Source organism: Lagenorhynchus albirostris, chromosome 2 (genome assembly GCF_949774975.1).
Source record: "Lagenorhynchus albirostris chromosome 2, mLagAlb1.1, whole genome shotgun sequence".
Classification (NCBI taxonomy): Eukaryota; Metazoa; Chordata; class Mammalia; order Artiodactyla; family Delphinidae; genus Lagenorhynchus; species Lagenorhynchus albirostris.
Window position 1 is genome coordinate 138664679 of NC_083096.1, and position 18254 is coordinate 138682932.

Genomic DNA, 18254 nt, shown 5'->3' on the forward strand with positions numbered 1-18254 from the left:
ACCTTTGTATGTGCTGTTCTCACCATCTGTTATTTCCCCCCTCCAGATATCTGCAGGCATATTCCCTCTCCTCTTCACTGTCTAACATATAACATATTTTACTGACATAGCATTTATTGTCTATCTCTTCAACGCCACCCACTACACACACACACACACACACACACACACAATACACACACACAGAAATATGAGCTTCATAATAGCAGAAATTTTGTTGTTGTCTCTTTTTGTTTGCTGGTGTATCCCCAGTACCTAAATGGTACCATTTGTTGAATGAATGGATCAACAAGCTAACACTCTGGCCTCATTTTCCTCCATCTCCCTATACATACTCTGTACATGAGACAAACCAGACTGTTTGTTCCCACCACACCATGTTCTTTACACTTTCATTCTTTTGCTTTGCTGTCCTCCTAGAATCATCAGGACCTTGTTCACATGTTACTTCCTTATATATGCAGTAAGTAATCACTGAACACCTAGTATTATACTAGGTGTTGGAGAGATAAAGATGGTATTGGACATCTCCACTTGGATATCTAATGGGATTCTCAACTTAACACAGCCAAAGCAGACCATTAATGTCCACCTGTATCCCAACATGGTTCTCCTCCATTCTTCGTATCTCAGAAAATGGTATCATTATCAACACCTAGTTTTTCAAGCCAAAATCCCAAATCCCAGTTGCTCAGGCAAAAAAAAAAGTGGGGGGAGGGTCCTCACTCCCTTTCTTTTCCTCAGTAATTTATTAGTTTTACCTCCAAAATATATATTGAATTGACAGATTTACCTCCAGCTAGACCAGTGTTGTCAGATACAACTTTCTGCAATGATGGCAATATTTTATATCTTCTCTGTCCAATACGATAGCCACTAGCCACATGTGGCTATTAAGCGCTTGAAATGTAGATAGTGTGACCAGAGAACCAAAATTTTTAATTCATTTAATTTAAATTTATGTCACACATGGCTAGTGGCTACTGTATTGGACAGCACAAATCTATACCACCACTTGGCTAAAGCCACCATTAATCTGTCAGCTGGACCATAGCAACAGCTTCCTAACTGGTCTCTCTGCTTCCACTTCTGCCTCTGTACCCATTCCACACTATGGTCATATCATGTCACTCCCCCAGCTCTCTGAAAGCTTCCCATTTTGAACAGAATCCAAAATCAGCAAGGTCTTCAAGATTCTATGATATGTGGTCCATGTCTACTCTCTGACCTCATGAACTACCTCTCTTTCCATCATTCACTCCACTCCAGACATTACAGCAATCTTCTTTTTCCTATAATACTCGAACTTTGTTTCAACCTCAGCAACTCTGAGGTTGCTGGTGCCCTTGCTTTAAAAACACTCTGTCCCCTGATTTTCAAATGGCTAGATCTTTATCATCCTTTAGGTCTTAGCTCAAACCTTACCTCTCAGTGAAGCTTTCTTAACAACCCAATCTAAATTAGCACCTCCTCCTTCCTCGGCACACCCTAGGACCGCACCCTGTTTCACTCTCCTCATAGCACTTATCAGTGCCTAAAACAGTCTGGTTAATTTGTTTACTTACTATCGAGAACTGCTAGATACCCCTAGAACATAAACTCCACAAGGGCAGAGACGCTGTCTTTTACCACTGTACCCCCAATGCCTTACCTATCAGATACTAGGTGCCCAGTAAAAATTTGCTGAATAAAAGAAAAAACAAACATAGCTTCTGCTCCTAAAGAATTCAGTCTCATAGCGATACTAATACGAAAATGACCAATTACAATATAATGCCCAGGACTTTGGAAAAGCTGAAATTCTGGGTGCTCCAGGACCGAGAGGATGAAACCTAACCCAGTGTTGGGACTAGGGCAAAGCAGTTTTTCTAGAGGTAGTTGCATTTAAAAGCTGATATTTAAAGGACGTTGGAATTGGAAGCCTAGAGGAAGGGAGATATAGGTAAAGTTTTCCAAGCAGAAGCAACAGTTGAAATATAGCAAGCAAGAGAAGATGGTGACCTGACAATAAGAGCAGAGAGAAATGAACAGATTTAGGGGACACTCAAGATTAAGAGTGGCAGAACTTAATGATCAATTATATGTAAGGGGCGAGGGAAGAGGAGTCAAATATGATGCCCAAGTTTTAGGCTTAGGAAGCTGTGTGAATGGGATTTTCATTCACGCACAAAAAATATGTATATATGGGATGAAAGGTTCAACTTAGTTTCAGATGACTCTGTGATTCCAGAATGGAAACACCCAATAAATAGTTCGATAAATGTGTCCAGAATTCAGGAGCAATATAGATTTGTAAACTTTTAAGATAGAGATGACTAATGACACCCAGGAAGGGTTCACTAAGATTACTCTAGCTCAGAATGCTGAAATACATCAATAGCTAATGGCCAGGCAGGTAACAAGGGACCCAGAATAGAAAGTCTCAAGAAGAGGCAAGAATGCAAAAAGAAAATCAGAAGACTGTGGTCCCACGGAGACCTAGAGACTACAACATTTCAAGGTGGTAGTGGTGAGTAATGTTAAAAGCTGTCCGTAGGTCGGATAACATAAACATTTTTAAGAGTTGGCAGGCAAAACCATCTCTACCAAATTAGAAAGTATTGATCCTTTGACCAGTTAAAATGAAGTTTCCCTAAGAACCATGGGGGAATGAAAAACAAGGACAAACGTCATTTCAACAAATTCTAGTTCATGGGAAGGTTTGGAGTTTCCTTTCAATCCTGTTTATTCCTTTTAATTTTCTCCCAGTGGGGTTTTTTCAATTGGAATTAATAGAGAAATTGTGTAATGTATAACATTCATTCTTAGTATTTACTTTTCAAACTTTCTTGCTTACTCTAGAAGCCCATTCTGTAGCAAGGAAACTATTCTTGGCAGTTAGTCCAAGACTGCAGAGAACAAACAAAACGACTAAAAGGATCAGGTCTCTCTCCCTGTTTAAATCACTGACGCTGTTAAAGGCTATGTCAGTAAGCTTGTTGTGTAGCAAGAATACATGAGTGCCTTTTTAAAAAAAATTCAGATCCACAATTAAAGAGGAAATGTGGCAGAATGGATAAGCTCAAGGCTGGAAGCCAGAAGCTTTAAACATTAAATTCACCTCTGCCAATTACCTTTGAGTAATATTGAGAACATTCTATAACTCCTTCACAAAACAGCAAATAATTAAATAATTCTAAAACAGAATGATATAAGTAATCAAACCAAAATCAAACAATTATAATTACAGAAATGGAAGGAAGAAAACACTAGTAGTTATAACATCAAAAATAAGCTTCTAAATCCTCACGACAACTGCAACTGCTTATTGACAAAATCTGATTTGTGTTTATAGGAACGGAACAGGAACTAGAACTCATACCCTAAATGGACAAAGGTTCCCTGGGATCTTTCAGGGTTGGCATTCTAAAAGTGGTGAAGTCAGGAAACAAGGAAAATACAGAGATCTCTCCCCTCTCCATTCTCACTTTGGCATGTGACATTTTTAGTCTGGTTTCCCAGTTTTCTCCTCTTATAGGAAGTGACCACTCAGTAAGGAAGAGCAAAGAGACTTAGCTTAGAAGTCATTCAGTAACTAGAATAAAGTCATTACTAACATGGAGCTGAAGTCAGACATGAGCTGTTTCAATTAACTGAAAATCATTCGGAATCATGAGAGGACTGGAATCAGCTTGCAGCCTGCCAATTCCTGCTTCTGGGCCAATGCACATCTAATAGCAGGCATTGTAACAGTAAGAACACATTTAATCCTCAAATAGCACCATGGGGTATCCCCATTTTAAAGTTAAGGAAACAAAGAATACAAGAGTGAGTCACTGAACTCATAGGTGATATTTTAATTCCTATGATAATCTTTAAAAGCCTGTATATACATATTCTGGATTATCTAGAATACAGGTCCTAGACGACAACCTCATAATCAAGTACTGCCATACAATTTCAGGGGCCTCATTTCCTGTTTACGTTTATGATCAAGTGAACTTCAAATGAAGATCAAATGACACTGAAGCTTACTGTTAGAATGAAGTTTTCATCATAGTGATGTGAGAAAAGAGTCATCACAGGTCACCCAATGGCACACCAAACCCAAAAAAAACCTTCTTTGAACAGTCAGTGACATATTCATGCTGTTGGTAAGATACACTGAGTGGGACCCTCATTTAACATACCAATTTGCAATGGTTCTCTAGCAATAAATGTATCTAGTTATAGAAATACTATAAATACTATAAATATATAAATGCATGTTCCAAATCCCAGCAATAACTGGATCAGCCATTCATTTAAGGATTTCAAGAATGCTACTGTATTGGTTTCCTATTGTTGCCATACTTAGTGCTTAAAACAACACAAATGGGGCTTCCCTGGTGGCGCAGAGGTTGAGGGTCCGCCTGCAGATGTAGGGGACGCGGGTTCGTGCCCTGGTCCGGGGGGATCCCACATGCCGCGGAGCGGCTGGGCCTGCACATGCGGAGCCTGTGCTCCACAACGGGAGAGGCCACAGCAGTGCGAGGCCCGCGTATCGGGAAAAAAAAAAAAAAAAAAAAGAATAAAACAACACAAATGTATTCTGTATTATCTTACATAGGGGTAAGAAGTCTGATAGGGTAGAAGTCTGACACGTGCCTCACTGGGCTAAAAAGTCAAGACATAGCAGGGCTGCATTGCCTTCTGGAGGCTCTAAAAGAAATCCATTTCTTTGTATTTTCCAACTTTTAGAGACCATCTGCAATCCTTGGCTTATGGCCCCCTTCCTCCATCTGCAAAGCCAGCCACAGCCAGTTCAGTCCTTCTCATATGCCATCACTCTGACCTTGCTTCCATCCTCAAATCTCTTCCTCTGGCTTATGATTCCCTCTTCCACTTCTATGGACCATTGTATTACACTCAGACCACCCAGATAACCCAGGAAAATCCCCCTATTTTTGTCAGCTGACTAGCAACCTTAAATCCATCCATAACCTTGGACTTCTCCTTTGCCATGTAATATAACATACTCACTGGGGATTAGGACATCTTGGGACTGGGGGACACTATTCCCTACCACAGCTACTACGCAGCCTTGTCATTAGGTAAACAACATACCTCTAGAGGGTTATCAAGTAGTTCCCCATCAATGCTGACATCTAAAGATTACTCACTAACAAAGTTTAGGCTAAATATAACCTCTGACTATAATGACCTAGCAAACAAAGCCTCAAAGATATTAATACTACTGCTTGTCATCTCAGTTTTCTCAGTACTGGAGTAGAAATTAACAGCATGGCATTTGAAATCAGATATGAACACAACTACTAGCTCTGCAACTTACTAGCTATTTAACCTTGGACAAGCTGCTGATCTTCTTTAGACATACAATTTTCTTATCAATAAAATGAGGATAATAATACTCCTTATATGCTTATTGTGAGAATGAAGTGAAATTATGTATGTAGAATGCTCAGTACAGTTTCTAGCCATTATCAGGTAGTCAATAAAATTAATATTTATTTTATTAAACTCTATCCAAGCTTTAAGATAAAAGTAAAGACAGTTTTCAGTGTTTAGCATATTACATTTCCACAATAAATATTAAACATAACTTCAAATGATGTAAAGGAACACTGCTGCATACTTAATGTCTAAATTGTCTATGGGTCTAGCTGATTTTAAATTATTTACCTTCCAATTTAATTACTTAGTGTATTTATTAAACTCTTAATTTACTTATCTTCTAAGTTTGTAACTTGTCTTATCCAAAAAGAAAAAAAATCATTTGCCTTCCTAAGGGCTTTACGATCAGTAATTAAAGTAATGATTGCAGTTTGGCAAATAATATTCAATACTATGGCAGATAATCTTTAATAGTAACTGTCTACCTTTTCCATAAAGAAAATATCTTGGTATGTTAATTAAAAGTGACTAGAAAATAATTATAAAAGAAATCTAGAAATAGCAAAGTACTAAATGACCTTCAACACGAATATTAGCGATGAGCCAATTTATAATTAGACTTTTAATTCTAAACCAGAAGTATGCAAAAAAGGATTGATGAGGTTAAATGAATTAACACTTGCTAAATATAAATATGAAAAAATTGTATATTTATAAAAGTTTAACTAAAAATAAATAATTATTAAATATAATATTTCAAGACAGTTTCTCTTTTATATTATCAAGTGCAAAAATACTTACAGTTTGATAATATGAGGATGACGAAAGAGTTTTAGATTTTGAATTTCTCGTTTTATTTTTCCAACAACATCTAAACTGCGAATCTTCTGTCTATTTAAAATTTTAACTGCCACCTTATGGCCTGTTAATTGATGTTCTCCAACTAGAGAAAAGAAAAAGGAAAATAACCTTGCTGTCATAGCAACATAATTATTTATTCATGCTTCCTTCCACTGTAACTCCAAACTTCTTTACTCATATATGCCTCTTTGATACCATTTATTGCATAGAACAGAAGATATCTCTTTTCGTGTCTGTCTCTTCTATTGGAGTATGCACTCCTTGAGGACAGAAACTATATCTTAGTCTCCTCTGTATCCTCAACACCTAGTACAGAGATGTTAATTAAATCTTTGTGGAAAGGATGACTGAAGTCCAAATTCTTACCTAAAAGTATAATCAAATTTGAAACATCTTTTGTATAGAATAGAATAGAATTTACTATGTTTTGTTAATCTCTTTCTTTCTCCTCTTCTGGTTAATCCAGTCATTGTATTATTGAAGAATAAATAATTGCTATAATAAACTAAAACTCATAACTAGTTTCAAAACTATTTCATCAGAAAACCCACAAGTAACCCTTTTTTTTTTGCCTTTTCTATAAAGCTTTCCCATTTTCTCCCTATTTGATGGAATCTCAAATGATGTAATACTGAGGGTTTGAACTTCTTTCAAACCCTCACAGTATATTTATAAAGCTCATGTGTCATTCATCATTTTGAGGCTATTTTATATATTTGTATTTTTGAAAAATCACATGACATGAGCTATTAGCTCTTATCCTCCTTGAATAAGACAGTCAGTATTCATCTGAATCTCCTAGGAAGTATATAAGCACAGTATTTTGTACATACTGGATGCATCATACTTCCTGATTTCAAACTACATTACAAAGTTATAGTAATCAAAACAGCACAGTACTGGCATAAAACCAGACACAGAGATTAATGGAATAAAGAGCCCATAAATAAACTCATGCATATAAGGTCAATTAATTTATGACAAAAGAATCAAGAATATACAATGGGGAAAAGATACTCTCTCCAATAATTGGTGTTGGGAAAATTGGATAGCCACATACAAAAGAATGAAAATAGACCCCTATCTCACACAGTACATAAAAATCAACTCAAAATGGATTAAAGACTTAAATTTAAAACCAGAAACCATACAACTTCTAGAAGGGGGTAAGCTCCTTGATATTAGTCTTAGCAATGATTTTTTGGGACTTGACAACAAAAGCAAAGGCAACAAAAGCAAATATAAACAAGTGGGACTAAATCAAACTAAAAAGCTTCTGCATAGCAAAAGAAAACATCAACAAAATGAAAAGGCAACCTACTGAATGGAAGAAAAAATTTGCAAATTATATACCTGATAAGGGGTTTTAATACCCAAAATATATAAATTACTTAACAACTTAATAGCAAAAACCAAACAATCTGATTTTTAAAAATGGACAGAAAAACTGAATAAACCTCTTGCCAAAGAAAGTATACAAATGGCCACGTACACAAAATCATCAGGTAATCATCACTAACCATCAGGTAGATGCAAATCAAACCCACCACCACAATGAGCTATCACCTCACACCTGTCAGAATGGCTGTCATTAAAACTGAAAAGATAACAAGTGTTGGTGAAGATGTGGAGAAAGGGGAACCCTTGTGCACTGTTGATGGGAATGTACATTGATGTAACCACTATGTAAAACAGTGTGGAGGTTCCTCAAAAAATAAAAAATAGAACTACCATATGATCCAGCAATCCCACTTCTGGATACTTGAAATAAAAACAGGATATCAAAGAAATATCTACACTCACATGTTCATCGCAGCATTATTCACAAAAGCAAAGATATGGAAACTACCTCAGTGTCCATGAACATATGAATGAATGAATAAAGAAGATGTGGTGTGCATATTCCCTCTTTCTCTCTCTCTCTCTCTCTCTCTCTCATGTACACACACACACACAGAGACACACACACACACACACACACACACAGTGCAATATATTATTAGGTCATGAGAAAGAAAGAAATCCTATTTTCAACATGGATGGACCTTGAGGGTATTATGCTAAGTGAAATGAGCCAGATAAAGAAATACTACATGAGATCCTGTTATATGTGGGATATCAAAGAAAAAATGTCAAACTCATAGAAACAGAGAGTAGAAGAGTGGTTGCTAGGAGCTGGGGGATGAGGGAAATAAGAAGTGGGTAAAAGGGCACAAACTTTCTGCACTAAGATGAATAAGATATGAGGATCTAATGTAAAACATCACCATGATGAAAATTATTTTATAATTTTGTCAATTATACCCCAATAAAGCTGAATCTTTAATTAAAGTTTTTTCAAATCATTGCTTTGTCTATGATATCTGAAGAAATAACACACTCATTTATCTTCATACCTGAAGAAATTTTTCCTCGCAAAGCAACAGCAAAGAAATGGCATCGATGGAGTTGGGGGAGGATCAAGATGGCAAAGGAGTAGGACAGGGAGCTCACCTTCTCCCACAGAAACATTAAAAGCACATCTACAAGTGGAATGATTCATACAGAAAATCTACTGAACACTGGCAGAAGACCTCAGACTTCCGCAAGGGCAAGAAAACCTCTATGTAACCATATAGGACAAAGGAAAAAGACAAAGAAAGGAACTGGGACAGGGCCTGAACCCCAGGAAGGGAGCTGTGAAGGAAGAAAGGTTTATGCCCCTTGGGGAGTACCCTCACCAGTGTGGAGATCAGCCTGCATGGAGGGGGAGCTTTGGAGCCTAGCAGGAGAGTGCAACAACCGGTTTGTGGAAGGCAAAATGGAGAGTAACGAACACAGAAGGTTGTCACTGCCACCCTGTGCTCCCCAGCCTTAGACACTTGCCTGTCAGTGTGGGTGGGGGCTGGGTGCTGAAGCTCAGCCTTCAGAGGTCAGACCCAGGAAGAGGACCGGGGTTGGATGTGCAGAGACAGCCTGAAGAGGCTGGACTGTGGCAACTGAGGGGGTACTCAGAAGAAACCAGAGCTCACTGGAGAGGCAAGGTGCCATTATTTGGGGGTTCACGAGGAGAGAGGCAGGAACACCATAAGAGCTTCCTTCCCTGTGGGCTCTCCCAGGCAAGAGGACACCACCTACAGGAACTCTGGGGGTGGGCACAAGTTGTCACCACCATCCTGGGCTCCAGAGGAGTGCTGTCCCAGGAGTGCATGGGTAGTAGCCACCCTTAGGAGACTGGTGAGCAGGTGCCAAGCTCTGTCCCGGGAGTGTGGGAATGGCAGCTGCCCCTAGCAGACCTGCAAGCAAGCAACGAGCCCTGCCACCGCTCTCCCCAGAGTGCACAAGGGCCACTGCACCTGCATACGCTGTATCAAGGGGATAATAGCCAACACACACTGAGGAAAGAGACAGCCACCATCCAGACTAAGAGCAGCCCCTCAATCCCAGAAAAGATGGTGGAGGAGAAGAACTTGAGCTCACTTCCTCTCATGAAAACACCAAAATCGCAACTTACTGCTGAATAACCACTGACAAAAGACCAGAACCTACCAGAGAAGATATTTTACATTCAAAGACAAAGAAAGAGCCACAACAAAACTGTAGGAGGGGTGCTTTCATGACATAATCAAACCCCATACCCCTTTGTAGATGACCCACACACTAGAAAATACCTGTATTGAAGAGGTTCTCCCACAAGAGTGAAAATCTTGAGCCCCTGTCAGGCTCCCCAGCCTGAGGGTCTGGCATCAGAAGGAGGAACTCCCAGACCATCTGGCTTCGAAGGCCAGTGGGGCTTGAGTGCAGGAGCTCCACAGGACTGTGGGAAACATAGACTCCACTCCTGGAGGGCTCACACAGGTTTCACATACACAGGGACCCAGCAGAAAGCAGTAACTCAATAGGAATCAGGGCTGGACCTACCTACAGGTCTTGGAGGGTCTCCTGGGGAGTCAGGGGTTGGCTGTGGTTCACTGTGGAGGCAAGGACATTGGTGGCATGGGCCCCAGAAAATATTGATCAGTGTGAGTTCTCCCACAGGTCGCCATTTTGGTATCAAGACCTGGTCCTACCCAAGAGCCTACAGGCTTCACTGCTAGAATGCCTCAGGCCAAATAACGAGCGGGATAGGAACACAGCCCCACCCATCAGCAGACAGGCTGCTAACACCATACTGAGCTCACAGCCATCTCTAAACACATCCCTTGACAAGGCCCTACCCACCAGAGGGACAAGACCTAGATCCACCCACCAGTGGGCAGGAACCAGTCCCTCCCACGAAGAAGCCTGCATAAGCCCAAGGACCAACCTCACCCACCAGGGGACAGACAGCAGAAGCAAGAGGAGCTACAATCCTGCAGCCTGTGGAATGGAAACCACAATCACACAAAGTGAGACAAAATGAGACAGCAGAGAAAAATGTTCCAGACAAAGGAACAAGATAACCCACAAGAAAAACTAAATGAAATGGAAATAGGCAACCTACCCGAAAAATAATTTAGAGTAATGATAGTAAAGATGTTCCAAGATCTCAGAAAAATAATGGAGGCACAGATCGAGAAGATACAAGAGATGTTTAACAAAGAGTTAGAAGGTTTAAAGAACAAAGAAACAGAGATGAACAATACAATAGCTTGAATGAAAAATACACTAGAAGAAATCAATAGCAGAATAATCGAGGCAGAAGAACGAATAAGTGAGCTGGAAGACAGAAAGGTAGAAATCACTGTCACAGAACAGAATAAAGAAAATAATGAAAAGAAATGAGGATAGTCTAAGAGACCTCTGGGACAACATTAAATGCACTAACATTCACATTATAGGGGTCCCAGAAGGAGAAGAGAGAGAGAGAAAGGGCCTGAGAAAATATTTGAAGACATTATAGCTGAAAACTACTCTAACATGAGAAAGGAAACACTCACTCAAGTCCAGGAAGTGAAGCGAGTCCCATACAAGATGCTAAGACACATATTAATCAAACTGACAAAAATTAAAGCCCCCCCAAAATTTAAAAGCAACAAGGGAAAAGCAACAAACAACACACAAGTGAATCCTCATAAAGTTATCAGCTGAGTTTTCAGAAGAAACCTGGCAGGCCACAAGGGAATGGGCATGATATATTCAGAGTGAAAGGGAAGGACCTACAACCAAGAATACTCTACCAGCAAGGCTCTCATTCAGATTTGACAGAGAAATCAAAATCTTTACAGACAAGCAAATGCTAAGAGAATTCAATACCACCAAACCAGCATTAAACAAATCCTAGGAACTTCTCTAGGCAGAAAATAAAAGGCCACAGCCAGAAACAAGAAGAGTACAAATCACAAAGCTCACCAGTAAAGGCAAACACAAAGCAAAGGTAGGAAATCACCCACACACAAATATGATATCAAAACCAGCAACTGTGAGAAGAGTACAAACACAGGATATTGAAAAGGCACTGGAAATTAAGAGACCAGCAACTCAAAACAATCTTGTACATATATAGACTGCTATATCAAAGCCTCATGGGAACAACAAACCAAAAATCTCCAATGGATACACATACAAAAAAGAAAAAGCAAACCAAACACAGCACAAAAGCTAGACATCAAATCATAAGGGAAGAGAACAAAAAAGGAAGGGAAGAAAAAACACCTTCAGAAACAAAGCCAAATCAATTAACAAAATGGCAATAAGAACATACATATTGATAATTATCTTAAATTTAAATGGATTAAATCTCAAACCAAAAGACAGGCTGGCTGAATGGACACAAAAATAAGACCCAAATATATGCTGTTTATAAGAGACCCACTTCAGATCTAGGGACACATACAGACTGAAAGTGAGGGGATGGAAAAAGATACTCCATGCAAGTGGAAATAAAAAGAAAGCTGGAGTAGCAATACCTGTATTAGACAAAATAGACTTTAAAATAAAGACTGTTATAAGAGACAAGGAAGGACACTACATAATGATCAAGGGATCAATACAAGAAGATATACCAATTGTGAATATATATGCACCCCACACTGGAGCACCTCAATATATAAGGCAAATGCTAACAGCCATAAAAGGAGAAATCAACAGTAACACAATACTAATGGGGGACCCCACTTTCATCAATGGACAGATCATCCAGACAGAAAATCAATAGGAAACACAGCCCTTAAATGACACATTAGACCAGATGAACCTAATTGATATTTATAGACCATTCCATTCAAAAGCAAAAGAACACACTTTCTTCTCCAGTGCACATGGAACATTCTCCAGGATAGATCACATCTTTGGCCACAAATCAAGCCTTGGTAAATTTAAGAAAATTAAAGTCATATCAAGCATCTTTTCTGACCACAACACTATGAGATTAGAAATCAATTACAGGGGAAAAAAACTGTAAAAGACAGACACATGGAGGCTAAACAACATGTTACTAAACAAACAATGGATTACTGAAGAAATCAAAGGGAAATTAAAAAAAAATACTTAGAGACAAATGACAACAAAAACACCACAATACAAAACCTATGAGACACAGCAAAAGCAGTTCTAAGAGAGAAGTTAGGAACAATACAATCTTACCTCAGGAAACAAGAAAAATCTCAAATAAACATCCTAACCTTACACCTAAAGCAACTAGAGAAAGAAGAATAAACAAAACCTAAAGTTAGTAGAAGGAAAGAAATCAAAAATATCAGAGAAGATATAAATGAAATAGAGACAAAGAAAACAACAGAAAAGATCAGTGAAATAAACCTGGTTTTTCAGAAAGATAAACAAAACTGACAAACCTTTAGCCAGACTCATCAAGAAAAAAAGATACAGGGCTCAAATCAATAAAATTAGAAATGAAAAAGGAGAAGTTACAACAGACACCACAGAAATACAAAGGATCATAAGAGACTACTACAAACAACTATAGGCCAGTAAAATGGACAACCTAGAAGAAATGGACAAATTCTTACAAATACACAACCTTCCAAACTGAACCAGGAAGAAATATAAAATATGAACAGACCAATCACAAATACTGAAATTGAAACTGTGATTTAAAAACTTCAAACACACTAAAGTCCAGGACCAGATGACTTCACAGGTGAATTCTATCAAACATTTAGAAAAGAGTTAACACCTATTCTTCTGAAACTCTTCCAAACAATTGCAGAAGGAACACTCCCAAGCACATTCTATGAGGCCACCATCACCCTGATACCAAAACCAGACAAAGATATCACAAAAAAAGAAAATTACATGCCAATATCACTAATGAACATACATGCAAAGTCCTCAAAAAACTACTATCAAACCAAATCCAACAATACACTAAAAGGATCATACATGATGATCAAGTGGGATTTATCCAAAGGATGCAAGAATTCTTCAGTATCTGCAAATCAATCACTGTGATACACCACATTAACAAACTGAAGAATAAAAACCATATGATCATCTCAATAGATGCAGAAAAAGCTTTTGATAAAATTCAACACCGATTTATGATAAAACCTCTCCAGAAAGTGGGCACAGAGGGAAATTACCTCAACATAATAAAGGCCATATATGACAAACCCACAACTAACATCATTCTCAATGGTGAAAAACTGAAAGCATTCACTCTAAGATCAGGAACAAGACAAGAATGTCCCCTCTCACCACTATTATTTAACATAGTTTTGGAAGTCCTAGCCATGGCAATCAGAGAAGAAAAAGAAATAAAAGGAATACAAATTGGAAAAGAAGAAGTAAAACTGTCACTGTTTGCAGATGACATGATACTATACATAGAAAATCCTAAAAATGCTACCAGAAAACTACTAGAGCTCCTCAAGGAATTCAGCAAAGTTGAAGCATATGAAATTAATACACAGAAATCTGTTGCATTCCTATACATTAAGAACAAAAGGTCAGAAAGAAAAATTAAGGAAACAATCCCATATACCATTGCATCAAAAAGAATAAAATATCTAGGAATAAACCTACCTAAGGAGACAAAAGACCTGTACTCTGGAAACTATAAGATGTTGATGAAAGAAATCGAAGATGACACAAACAGATGGAAAGATATACCATGTTCCTGAATTGGAAGAATCAATATTGTCAAAATGACTACACTACCCAAGGCAATCTACAGATTCAGTGCAATCCCTATTAAATTACCAATGGCAATTTTCACAGAACAAGCCCCCAATTTTTAAAAATTTGTATGGAAACACAAAAGGCCCTAAATAGCCAAAGCAATCCTGAGAAAGAAAAAAGGAGCTAGAGGAATCAGGCCCCCTGCCTTCAGACTATACTACAAAGCTATAGTAATCAAAACTGTATGGTACTGGCACAGAAACAGAAATATAGATCAATGGAACACGATAGAAAACCCAGAAATAAACCCATGCACCTATGGTCAATTAATCTATGACAAATGAGGCAAGAATATACAGTGGAGAAAAGCCAGTCTCTTCAATAAGTGGTGCTGGGGAAACTGGACAGCTACATGTAAAAGAATGAAATTAGAACACTCCCTAACACCATACACAAAAATAAACTCAAAATGGATCAAAGACCTAAATGTAAGGCCAGACACTATAAAACTCTTAAGAGAAAAACATAGGCAAAACACTCATTGATATAGATTGCAGCAAATTCTTCTTTAAACCATGACATACAGTAATGAAAATAAAAACAAAAATAAGCAAATGGGAGCTAATTAAACTTAAAATCTTCTGCACAGCAAAGGAAACCATAAACAAAATGAAAAGACAACCCACGGAATGGGAGAAAATATTTGCAAATGATGTGATTGACAAGGGATTAATCTCCAAAATAGACAAACAGCTCATGCAGATCAAAAATGAAAAAAAAAAACATCAAAAAATGGGTGGAAGATCTAAATAGACATTTCTCCAAAGACATACAGAAGGACAAAAAGCACATGAAAAGATGCTCAACATCACTAACTATCAGAGAAATGCAAATCAAAACTACAATGAGGTATCACCTCATACCGGTCAGAATGGCCATCATCAAAAACTATACAAACAATAAATGTTGGTGAGGGTGTAGAGAAAAGGGAACCCTCTTACACTGTTGGTAGAAATGTAAATTGGTACAACCACTGTGGAGAACAGTATGGAGGTTCCTTAAAAAACAAAAATAGAACTACCATATGATCCAGCAATCCCCACTCCTAGGCATATATCTGGAGAAAACGTAAGTCAAAAAGATACATGCACCCCAATGTTCATTGCAGCACTATTTACAGTAGCCAAGACATGGAAGCAAACTAAATGTCCATCGACAGAGAAATGGATAAAGATGTGGTACATGTATACATGGAATGTTATTCAGCCACAAAGAAGAACCAAATAATGCCATTTGCAGCAACATTGATGGACCCAGAGATTATCATACAAATTGAAGTAAGTCAGACAGAGAAAGACAAATTTCATATGATATCACTCATCTGTGGAATCTAATTTTTAAAAAAAATGACACAAATGAACTTATGTACAAAACAGAAAAAGACTTACAGATATCAGAAACAAACTTACGGTTTACAAAGGGGAAACGTTGGGGGGAGGGATAAATCAGGAGCTTGGGATTAACATACACATACACACACTACTATATATAGATAACCAACAAGGACCTACTATATAGCACAGGGAACTCTACTCAATATTCTGTGATAACCTTTATGAGACAGGAATTTGAAAAAGAATGAACATATGTATATGTATAACTAAATCACTGTACTGTACACCTGAAACTAACACAGCATTGTAAATCAATTATACTCCAATAAAATTTAAAAAAAAAGAAATGGCATCATCCCTTGAAACACTTAAGCACACTGATAAGCTAATTGGTTATCTGAGGTCAAAAGATTCAAATGCATTAAGAACACCTCCTCTTTTTGCTGAAATATACTAGCCTCTATTACCTAATAACTTATTAAGTGAATTAGTACTTAGCTATACTTAATTAAATCCAGATAGTTGTCTCATAATCACATCCTACCTGAAAGCCGAATGAATATTCCTAAAAATCTTGTAATATAAACAGATTTAACACCAAGAATTTCTTTTTGTGTATTACAGCTATAAATTTTCTATGGAAGTAACAGGGGAAAAAAGGCTTGGATTCATTAATGTTTAACTAACATTCATTTATTCAATCTAAAAATATTTACTGAGCACCATTTACATGCCACGGCTGTGTTGATCAAAGACACATGTAAAGAGAGATTTAATAGGTCTCCAAGTTTTAGTAGGGAGAAAAACAATCAGCAATAAAGGAGCTAAAATCGATTCTGTATGGTAGCAAATCTGTCTGAAAACTGTTAGGGATACCTTATTTGTGAAGGGAGAACATAGATGAGAAACAAAACATTTTTAAAAACCAAGGATGGACAAATTTGCCATAATTTATCATGTATATAAGTAAATATCCAGCTCAATACCTCTTTTGACAGGAGCAATAAAGAACACTCATCCATGGAACAACTATTTAATGAATGCCTACTATGGTGTATTCCATACCAAGTGAAGTTAATAGGCACTTGGGATGTAAGCAGTGAACAAATTAGTTCTGTCACACTGCTAGGTGTCCCCCAATATCTATTCCAGCCTTCCTTCCCAGACATGTGATTCCCAAATTACACCTGTGCACGTGTCTACCCAGAGTAGAGACTGCATCCTAATATCTCCTGTAACTAGGTATGGCCATGTGACCTATGTTCTGGCCAATGACATGCGAGCAGAAATGTCTCTAGCAGCAGCTTCTTCATCCCTTCCTCCATCCTGAAGCCTGTAACTACCTGCTCAGACTGTTACAAGAGAGTAAAATACTACCTTGTTTAAGCTATTCTTAACTTTGAAAATTCTTGTCATTCACAGCTGAACCTCAATAATACCCTATTCAGAATACTTTAAAATGCAAAATGTTTGAACTTATTTCAAATTTCCCATTTTGCTGAACTACCATCCATGAACTAATGGAAATAAACTATAATTTATAGCCCATACAATTTCTTGGATTAAAGGATTCTACGAAATTATTACTCATTAGTGGTCCATTTTGTTTTTCCCAAACTCTATTCAAATTATACAAAATACTCTCTAAAGCGATTGAAAAATCTATACTTACCCAATCTATCCTTTTAGAATTTTACATTTGATAAGGTGAAGAGTTGTTATACAGAAGAAAGAATAAAACTGTTTTATATTGTTCTAGGAGCAAAACTGGGAATAATCAATACAAATTCTTTCAACAGAGTCCTCTGCTCTACGAAGCCCCTCTCACCTCCTTTTTCACCACTCAAGCCTATACTGAAAATTAAAACATTAAAATTTTTTAATGTTACTACTGTACCCTGAGTATCCTTTTTTTCACAGGATGTGTAACACTAACATTTATTATTTTTCAGTTCATCTCTCAATACTAGATGGGAGGGGGCTGGAGGTCAGGTCCCCTGTAGTCTTTTTCTATTGCCAGGGTTGGCAATAAGCGGTAAGCCGAGAAAATGAGGCACAGAGAAGTTACGGATTTGCCCACATTCGTTCAGCTATGAAGTAGCAGGGCTGGAATTAAAACCCAGCAGCATGCACCATCCAATATTCAAACAGAGGAAGTTCAGCCATTTGTCAAGATCACCATAAGATAAATTCCTGCATTAACTAACAGGTTGGACTAGATCAAGCCTAATTCCCCTTCCAATTCTAAGATTTTTGTAATTATATCCCCAGGGATCATTCCACACTACATCTTTTAAGGGTATAAATCTTTTAAGCCACTCTAGCCTCTTGATTTTAGTTGTCATTTTCTGGATGCTTTCCAGCTTTTCTTGATACACAAGACGCAGGACTTCTTATGGCTGTATTATGGAGTTGTAAATACATGATTGTTTTGCACGAAGACTATAATTTTTCTAATGTCCAGTATCATTCCCAATGAAGTCTAGCGTTTTTTACCACAAGCATGGACCCTATAATTTTATGAAAAATAACTTGGAACACTTCTCTTCCTATATATTATTCCATATTAATTCATTTAAAATACTTCAT

The 18254-nt window shown here is 37.7% G+C and overlaps 1 protein-coding gene across 3 annotated transcripts in view; it reads right to left on the reverse strand.

Moving 5' to 3' along the window:
• PRKAA2 (protein kinase AMP-activated catalytic subunit alpha 2) overlaps positions 1 to 18254 on the reverse strand; it is a 71278-nt gene that overhangs the window by 33037 nt on the left and 19987 nt on the right. For all 3 annotated transcript variants that reach the window (XR_009538920.1, XM_060139931.1, XM_060139932.1), the window contains exon 2: positions 6175 to 6316. Coding sequence is in view for 1 of the 3 variants with exons in the window: in XM_060139931.1 (XP_059995914.1) it covers positions 6175 to 6316 (142 nt within the window). In the remaining 2 variants the exon portion in view is untranslated. The remainder of the gene's footprint in view (positions 1 to 6174; positions 6317 to 18254) is intronic.